Raw genomic sequence first — 10,199 nt, 5'->3', positions numbered from 1 at the left:
AAGGCTAAATTCTTTGGGGTCCCAAGGGCCCCTTCTTCAGATTTTTAAGGGGTCCCTGTTTTTCGCCCAAATTTGAATGGGACCCCATTGGCGAAAATTGAAGGGGTCCTCCGAACTTTTAATGCGTACTGTACGCAATTTTTTGCGTAAGCAGAAGCTCTGCTATAGTTATATTTTTTCCGTGTCATTTTATGTACACACGAATAGCGAACGATGATCGGTGTATATATGTGTAATGTGCATCCGATATATGTTCATAGCTCAGCCTGAAAATGAAGAAAGGGGTTGACAAATCATAAATATATTCTGAACATTCTGATGCGGACTCGGCTCTGGATGCATTTAGTTCTGTAGCACGGGAAATGACATGACCTGGAAATACTTTTCGCTGATGTCTCTTGGAGCAGGGAGACAAAAGTACTGGGACTGTAAGGTCGAGTGGAGACAGCTAGCATGCATGCAGCTACTGCATGGTTCAACCCTCCAAGTACGATCTTGGAATTGATCAAACCACTATAATAATAAGTAACATATGTGTGTTCAGTATCTGTGTAGGAGGGGATGAGTGATAATTATAAAAAAAGCGATAGCCTTTTTTAATCCAGTAATCACACTTTTTATGCTTCTCTTACAGACATTATTTAACAACCTCACAGTGGCAGAACTCGGACAATGAATGAATTTATATTTTAATCTATAAACAACAAATAGTGTGTAAAGACGTACAGGTGTTCAAAACTATGTGGATTTAGGATAAATGGCCATTGCTGCACAAATAATTATATGGCACACAATATTGTTAAATATGGAATTCTGGGGTACATTCGAATCCTTATATCCCCAACACGTCCCCTGCACACCTAATAAAAGTAAAAATTCAAAAAAGTTAAAAATTAAAACAAATACTACATGAGCCAACAATACCAAAGCAACAATACAAAACATTATCTATCTTCCATTCCCCTTCCCCCCCCACACATTTTCAATGACCATTAGAACGTCACATTTAACATGATGTAAGCTAGGGTATTCTATCACGTATAAAATGTACACAATCAGAAAGGAAATTCAATAGAAAAATAGTGTGAAAATACAGTGTCATGGGGAAAATCCATAATGAAGCAATGTCTTTGCTTAAGTCCACTTTATGAGAGGACATTTCTCTGCTTCTGTTTTAAAAGACTGGACAGGAGATTTGTCTGTATGCCATTGCTATATTAAATGCCAAGAAGCAGATTGCTGATTGCACGGCCCAGCAAAGAAAGGGCATTTCTATCATTTGACAGCGTTTGTAAGCCCACTTATCAGTCCCTTGTATGTTCGCTCTGACCATCACTGAAAAGAACATTTCAGTTATGTGGGAACATTTGTGAAGATGAAAAGCAAAAGGAACTTCAGCATAACTACTACTCATTTTCTTTTTAGTAACAACTATGAAGCCTTTGGTTGTTGAGTTTTGGTTCAGACATAACCCCTTATAGCAATAATTCTTCTGTAGGATTGCAGTCATCAGACTAGCATTTGTGGTTATAACGGTAGCCTTCAACAACTGAAATGATGAGAAAATCTCCAGTCAATGTAAAACAATGGCTATATGTACCAGTAATTATGCAGTTGTTTGGGAATGTTGGTTTTACAGTTCCATTACATGCAATATTACTGCTTTCCTATATTTCACATTTGTTTGCAAGCAACCGCAGCGTCTTTTAAAAGTGGCTTTGCTCATCAATGCCATTTGCTAAGGCTGAATACTTGATATGTGGTAATCATATTACACCAAAATTCTTTATCTGACAACACCATCAATACAGAAGCCAAACAAGAATGTTAGGTCACATGGCACAACAAAAAGGAGATGTACATATCTTAAATATATATTGGAAAAATATATTATAGTTTTCTGCGCGAAGTAAATAAAAAATAAATGCACAGATTTTAACCTGTAGCTTAGCTACATTCACTAGCCCTAGATGCATTCAATGGACTGACGATTGCATGGTCATGGCAGCAGCACTCGTCGCCATCTGTTACGCGCTGAACCGTGATGACCCTGCACTTGTCCAGCACGTCTCTGCTGACGTTGGCTCGCTTCTCGTAGCGCTGGACCATACCTTCGCATGTGAGAATTGCCGCCGACAGTAGAAAGGTGCATCCTAGCACGTGGTAGACTGGTGTGTATGAACCCATGCTGTCTCTAATATAACCTGAAACGTGACTTTATCTTAATGTCGTCATCACCTTTTATTTGTCGTCGTCATTGCCATCTTCATCATCATATGTCCTGCGATGTTTCCATTTTTTTTTATTTGTGATAAAATTTGATGAATTCACTGATGCTTATGTAAGTCATAGACATACACAAATTGACTGGTATAAATAGTCGACTATGGTCGTATGTGTCAGGGTACAGGAAATGGAAGGTAGGTTAAGTGTTCACCCAAGAAGTGGTCAGTGAACACAAGTCTGCTTGAGCAATTCGTTCAAGATGGATGGAGAATTTTTAGCTATACAGCTTTAAATTCCTGAGCGTGCGTGTGTGTGTGTAAGCGCGCGAACACCTTTCATTGCTATGCTAAAGACAAGAATCGAAAAGGTAAAGTACCATGTTAAGTGGATATTATATAGGGGAGGATATTTGTGGATGGATGTTAACGAAACTTTTGACAGGGTGATCGATTGAAGTCCTAATTAACATCGAAGCGAGTTTACAAGCATCTTCAGCGATGGTTAATGAAAGTCAATGAAAATTTAAAGTCAATTACATTTTCTTTAAACAGAAATTGTTGCCTACAAAATTTGTTATGATAAAGGGTTTTCATTTACTTTCTAAGCTAATTTGTCAACTTTTTTAAGTTCCAGACTATGTCAAATTGCTACAAAATGTACAAGTAAGCTTGAAAAGTAATATAATATTTATATACTCACCTAAAAGAGGATACCAGGCTGCTGAGCAGGCACCACTCACAAACTGGAAAAAACTATATCCCTGACTCATCTTCTCCAGACCCACGTACTCTATAATAAGAACCGCGTTAAGCGCGTAAGACAGGCCTCCTAGAAGCCCGTAAATGACCGCCAGTGTGACAAAGTGTGTAAAAGACGCCATGAAACGCACGAACTGGCACGTGATGCCGAGCATGACAAAGGAAAGTGCTATCATGCGGGACACTCGCACTTTTCCCGTGTGGGCTGCGATGCCCCCACCCAGGCGACAGACAAAGTCGAGGCCGCCGACGATGGTGATCAACATGGCGACCTGAGCTTCGCCGATGCCGTTACTGGTGGCGACAGCAGGCAGGTAGTCCAGAAAAATGGCAGGAAAAGAGTTGAGAGACGCATAGAGCAGCAGGAGGCGAAAAGAAGGACGCCGGAAAAGCGAAAAATCCAGGAGCACGAATGGCGTTTTGAGGACACGCAGACAGCAAGTCCAGATCCTGTCTTTGGAAGCCTGCAGTCCCACCTTGCTGTGTCCGCACGTGCGGCAAGTGTGTGATGGATGTGAGACAGAAGGTGTGTTTGGTGATCTGCTTGCCCGCGCTGTGTCAATCATCGTCGTTGATCCCAGGTCCAGAGTGGACACAGATAACTGGGCTGGCCACCACTTCAATGTTTCCAGCTTGTCGAGGAGTCTGGAGCTTGTCGAACGAGCTGGACTAAGGATGGACTGTTCTTCGACTGCTGTGCTCAAGAAACCTTTCTGTGTTGGCAAGGAAATGCTGACATTCTGTGACCTCACGCCGTTTGCTGCGTTAGAATCGCTTCCGCTAGAGAGTGACCTGAACAATTCTTTCCTTTCCTTCTGTTTCTCCTTGTTATCGAGGTTCACTTCTGCAGCAAGTAGCGCTTCTTCGTTCTCTTTTGTACCAATGTCCTCCTCCTCTGTCTGTGGATTAGCGTTGGGGTCGAGTAGGATCCGCACGTTAAGAAGAGTGCGCGCGTGCTTCTTCTTGTAGAAGGACGTGGGTCTGAGTAGGAGGATGGCAGGGAAGGAATGCAGGCACAAACCTCCGGTGAGCAGCAGCGTGCCGTGAAGTCCGTACTCACGGAGCATCCACGTCAGCAGCTGCGGCACCACCATGCTGCCCACGCTGACCCCGCACTTGACCAGGGCCAGGGCCAGCGCACGCCTCTGTCTGAAGTAGGAGCCTGTCAGGACGTCGCCAGGAGCACTCAAGAAAGACAGCCCCACGCCTGTTGCAAACACATGGAGGAAAAGTGACGAGGCCTTTCAACTTAATGCTACAGTCAAATGAACAAGAGGCCTACCTTTGTGTTTTCTGTCAGAGAGAGAGAGAGAGAGGAGAATAAAAGAAAACAAAAGGGATAAGACAAAAAAAAAAAAAAAGAAGAAAGGAGATAGAAAGGAATGAAGGAAAATACGCTTTTTAAAATTCTATTCATTGTTAATTTTTAAAAAATAATAATGCTATATTACTTTCCGTGAAACAAAACGAAGCCTGCACAGCTCGCTGTCTTGAAGACATTTGTGAGGGCAAATTAAGACTATAACTTTGCAAACAAGTAACAGCTGTTTCTTATTCTTCTATTTTTTTTTCGCGCATTGCATATGGGAAAGTGGAACAGTAACAAGGAACCAAGAAAAAGCACGGCTATGACAGCTTGTGGCTGATACTGATTTTAAATAGAGATGTTTGTGACATTGTAATGGATAGTCATATCTTCATAAGAAGTAACAGCTGTATCGGCGTGCAGTGTATTACAACACAACCTTTTAGCCCATCTGCTTCAAGACTAAAAGCATTATAACAATTTCTATTAGCTCATCTGATATACGGAACCTTATGGTGCCTGTACTGCAAAGGCGACTTGAAGCTGCACTTACCGCTAATGATGGACAGAAAGCAGGTGAGAGAGGTCAGATCTTGCGCCTGTGAAGACAAGATGAAGCTAAGGACATTGAAAAAGGCTCCAATCAACATGGTCTTCCTGGTGCCCAGGCGAGGAACGACTACGTTCATCACATAGAAGCCTGGACAAAAGAAAAACGATCACGCAGAAGCCTGAACAAGCAATAATATAGATGAACAAAGACAGGGCGAGAAACAAGAACAAGGATTTTTTTTAATGAAGAAAGAAAATACAGACTCACCATAATAATTGAGTAAATAAGTTCAAACAATAAACAAAGACACTAAAATTATCACATAAAGTAGAATGGAAAAAATGAGGAATAAGTACGGAAAGAAAAACTAAATCAGGAATGAAGTGAAATAGACTATGTGAAGAAGAATGAAACAATGACAAAAAGAACGAACAGCAGCCCTGTGAGCAGATGCTACAAGTAGAGAAAGAATAGCGTGCTGCGTCCCGAGACGAGAGCTGAGCCGAGGACAACCAACCCTCACTGTTTGATGACAAGCACTAACCGTTGCGCCACAGGACCGATCTGGGAGGGTGGAGAAAGAGAGAGAGAGAAAAAAAAAACCCTGCACAAACGCCCAAGCAGTTTCTGTCAAGAAATGCTTACTGTTTATTACATAAAAATCTCAGCTTTGTACATAATTGACAGGAATCTGAGGACGAACGCTTATAGGCACGAGATGAGCTGAAGTACATCATCAACAGCTGAAGTATATCATCAACATCATTAACTCCTCTAGTAGCAACGGGACGTTCCGGAAGATTACCGACGATGCTGATGACACCACCCCTGACACCGAAGAGGACAGCCGTGCGGCTGGTGGACGCTTGGAAGTATTGAAGCAGTCGCACGAAGTACACTCCACTGGACTTGAGGTAGCCGGCCAAGACGAGTGCGTTGATGAAGCAACCTAGTCAGATTTTAAGTGCCGAGTATAAGCAGCTAAATCACTGAACACAGCCGTAACAGCAGTAAAAATATTACCACTTATGCAGACAGAGAGGGTTTACCCTCTTTGATGAAACTAAGTAATCTTGCTCCAAATACCTGTATTTGTAGGTGTTAAGTATACATATAAGAGGTTTTATATGTCTATATGTGTGATTGTGGAGGTGGGTGAGGGGCAGGAATTCTTTACTGTGCTGTTGCTTACTAGGTAAGCAAATCATATTGGCTACGTTTTCTTTCTCTCATGCTCGCATCTATTTCTTGATCTCTCTCACATTCCCTGCTCCCACCACCACGCAGTCCCATTGTCCCCACCTCTACAACAAAGAGAGAGGGGGTGAGCAGTGTGGCACCTACCAGCAACCACCATCCAGGCCCATCCTCTGTCATACGGCACTCCGTCATCGGATTCGTCACCATCATTGTTGGTGGTAGTTGTAGATTTGTTCTCTATCAGTGGGGTTTGCGACTGACCCCCTGTTGCCACACCAGCTGCATCCTGCCTGGCCGCCATGTTTGCCCCCAATACTTGCACGACAGCGAAGTCCTCGATTGTGTGTGTGGTTTTTTATATTTCACCTTACAAACTGCTCATTCTAGAGAGAACTAATAAATTATAAATGGCGTCATTCAACATGCTATAGACGGTTAAAATAAAACTCACATTGGTCTGAAATTATAATTGCATCCTGAATCTGTCCTCATGAGAAATTATCACCCAATAACAAAGAAAACTCTGGGAGAAATATATTACAGGTTGTGTTGGCTGCAAGTTGAATGCCTTTAAAACCAGGTGTTCCGAAGTAATGTTACCAGATGTCGAGTTCATTCCCCTCGCTCCCATATATAAACCTCATGACCCAGCCGTCCAAAATCCGGGTTGAATAAAGTACAGCTCACACGCGGGGTTAATCACAGGATTATTGTCTACGGCCTAGCAACAGTAATGTTATAGAGTCCCATAGCCTACATAGAGACCGTGTGGACAGAAAACGTAAATGGTTCACTGTGTCTAAGGTAGGTTAATCCAATTGAACTTCTTCCACCGCCTCTACCTCTCATTTCAGCTAACATTTTGTGCTACTGGGGGGCAGGCCTGGGGTTAACAAACCTCTGTTGCACAGTGGAGGGCACGAACTACCAGACTGCCCTTGCTCTAACACAAATCTAGACAACAGCATTTTGTATTCGTCAATAGTTCTTCCTACATCGACAATGCGGCATTGTAAATTGTGTTCTAACGGATTTATAAAATGTTTATCGTATATCCTAATCTATTAAATGTTTGGTTGTGTGAGTGAACCTTTATTTTGCGGCAGTCGTTCAGAAGTACGAACGCCACTCACCCTTATCTTTTGCAGTAGGTTACCTTGATTGTGGTGACCTCTCTCTCACTCACATACACAATCTTGAATTGAAGGTACTTCGTCCTTATAGCTAGTGGGGAAAAGAACGTCCACTGCAAACGTGCCCGAATCTTCTAAAGATGCGACATCGCGCGAGCGCAACACACACACGCACACGCTAGCAAAACAGCATATATTGAATTATTCAAGCACATCTCACCCAAAAAGAAAGTATAACTTTATGATTCAGAAGTGCATATATTATAGCTGACTCCATTATAGCTGTTCAAAGAGGACTGAAAGTACCATCAAATTCACGAAGACGACTCTTGTTACAAAAGCTATTTATTCTTTGCACCACTTGGTCCGTCACTGGAGTGGGTTACGAACTTGTCAGACTTGTCACTGTGAGAAGACCGTCCTCCAAAGCACAGCAGGCCTGCAGCTCCGAGCACGCCACAGCCTACCACGTGGTAGGTCAGATCGTACGAGCCGGTTTTGTCCCGAAAGTAACCTAAATAAAAATAAAAATATCTAAGCCATCCAATATTCTGCTATAAAACTATACCACTAATTATACTGTTGATTTCACTATTGATATTAATTAACTATAATAAGCATCAAAATAACTGTCACTGGCATTATCACTGCCATCGTCATTGCCACACAATAATCACCATCTTAACCTTTTAAATCATCCCTAAAGATGTATTGTTTTCTTCGGTATTGTCATTAACTCTTGCCTGCAGTGATATGTTCCTTATCTCTGGTGTGAAGGACTGAGTGGTGTTTACAGAAACATCAATTTTGATCCAAGAAAATGTACATAAACTAAGTGTATTTGTGAAATGAATGACAGAATAGTTGAGATCTTACCGAGAAGTGGATAGAAAGCGGCCATGCTGACCCCATAAAAAACATGCACGAAGGAAATAGCGTGACCAAGATGCTCGATGCCCACCACTTCTATGACCAGTACCGTGGATAGACTGGTGGGCACCCCACCCACTAGCCCCATCACCACCGCCACCACTACGAAGGTCGGGAAAGACTCCAGGAAGCGCACAAACTGGTTGACCAAGCCGATGACGAAGAAGCAGCCAATGATCATGGTGCGAATGTTGACAATGCGGAGGTTGGCGACGACGCCACTGGCGAGACGGCTGAAGAGGTCCAGGCTGCCGATGATGCTGAGGAGCAGAGAGGCGCGCGCCTCGCTGACTCCTTTCTCCGCCGCCGCCGCTGGCAGGTAGTCGACGGCCAGGTTAGCAAACGGCGACAGCATGAAGTACACCAGCAACAAGCGGAACTGCGGCTGCCAGAGGAGAGAGAAGTCCACCGTAGACCTGGGCGAGGCAGGGGATGTGTCTGCAGGCCTACTTTGCTCAAATCTCTCGCTCGTAGCATTTTGTGCTTCCTCGGGCTGTGCTGACTTCAACTGTCCAGCTCTAAGCTTCTCCGCTTCTTGGGCGTCAGTCTCCTGCTTGGCCATGCTGGTCAGACCACGTGACTCAATCTTGTACTGACTCATCAATGACGCTGATCCCAGATTCACCGCAGAGGATGACAGGGTTTTTACGACTAAAGAACTCGAAAACCTCTCCAGAAAATCACTTCCGATTTTTGGGTGAGAAGACTGTGTCAGCCGTTGTTTGGAAGACTCCTGTGGTAAGTGTCTTGCCCCTTTTGCAAAGCACGGATATTCTAACGCTTTACTTCTAGAGGATTTGATCGGATGCCATCTCTTACTGGCCTCATCGCTGCGCTGCCTTAGGGTTTGGCTCGTAGTCAATGCTGAATAGCTTTGCAGTCCACTTTTCCAACGTTTGCCCTCGTTGCCAAAGATACACTGACTCCTTGAAGTACTAATGCCAGGAAAATACCGTTTTTGCGAAAGCTGTGTGTTGCCTGCAGTGTCTCGAGTGACTTTGGGGGACAATAATTGGTGTAATTGTTTGTTTCTGAAAGCGCGCTCTCCGAGAGACTTTTTCTGACACTAAAAGCTTTTTGCAGCCTCGTGTTGCACGTGGCATGGGGAGTCATTTCATGGCGAGACCGCTGTACACACTCACTAGTTTTAGCAGCACTTTTTCCCACATCTCCATCAGTCAAGATCATTTCAACCTGAGCTGCGTCCACAGCTCGTGACGTCATCCCTTCTGGAGCCGTTGACGCGTCTCCCGTCCTTTCGGTCTCTGACATCTTCACGCCATGATCCGAAGAGCTCTGCTTAGGGCGCCCCGACATCTTGGAGAAGGAGGAGGTAGGTCTCAAGAGTAGGGTGGCCGGGATGGTGTGCAGGCAGATGCCGCCCATCAGCAGCAAAGCTCCCCGGAGGCCGTACTGCTCCGTCAGGAAGGTGAAGAGGGGAGGCATGGAGACGGCCCCGGCGCTTGCGCCACACTTGGCCAGCGCCAACGCTAGAGAGCGCCTCCTCTGAAAGTAGGAGCACGCCAACTTCTCCTGGTGCCAGCAACGTGGCCATGCCCATCCCTGTAATCAAAGCAGAAGTAAAATATTCCCGATGTCTAAGATTTTTCTCTCTTTTGTTAGCACTGACACACATAAAAACCTGCGATTTACGCTAGTAATGAAAGCTGTCATATGTAAGCATTAGAACACATACCTGTGATAGTTCTTCTACATGCATTTACACATTGCCTAGAGGCACTTGATTTGAAACATCTGTCTGCCGAAATGGGGTGAGGTTGGGGTAATGATGGAAGGAATTTCGATCTAATAATGAAGCACGTTGAGCCACAGCTTAAGTTAATTAGAATATTAGTAGTCATACTATTTTGTGGAAATAAGGTTTTCTTTCAAATGAGAGATGTGTGTGTTAGTGTGTGAGATACAGACAGAAATAGGACGTGTTTACCGCAAAGAATGGCCTGTAGACAAATAAGAGAGATTATATCTCGCATAAAAGACGACAAAATGAGACTCAGAGGCAGGAGAAGGGCGCCAGTGAGGACAAGCTTTCTGAACTGGAGGCGGTTGATGAGGAGGTTCATGACGCAAAA

General features: G+C 43.9%; 1 protein-coding gene across 1 annotated transcript; it reads right to left on the bottom strand.

Annotated features, from left to right (window-relative positions):
- Positions 1–560: 560 nt before the first annotated feature.
- On the bottom strand, positions 561–10,195 carry LOC112559560. Its single transcript, XM_025230892.1, is given in 9 exon segments — positions 561–2,204; positions 2,926–4,191; positions 4,844–4,990; positions 5,649–5,792; positions 6,188–6,386; positions 7,533–7,690; positions 8,053–8,968; positions 8,971–9,669; positions 10,055–10,195. Coding segments are annotated over 8 exon segments (3,669 nt in total). The 5' UTR covers positions 9,553–9,669; positions 10,055–10,195; the 3' UTR covers positions 561–1,947.
- Positions 10,196–10,199: the final 4 nt, after the last annotated feature.

Source organism: Pomacea canaliculata, linkage group LG3 (genome assembly GCF_003073045.1).
Source record: "Pomacea canaliculata isolate SZHN2017 linkage group LG3, ASM307304v1, whole genome shotgun sequence".
Classification (NCBI taxonomy): domain Eukaryota; kingdom Metazoa; phylum Mollusca; class Gastropoda; order Architaenioglossa; family Ampullariidae; genus Pomacea; species Pomacea canaliculata.
Note: the sequence above shows the minus strand (reverse complement) of the source record. Positions and strands in the feature narration are given on the sequence as shown.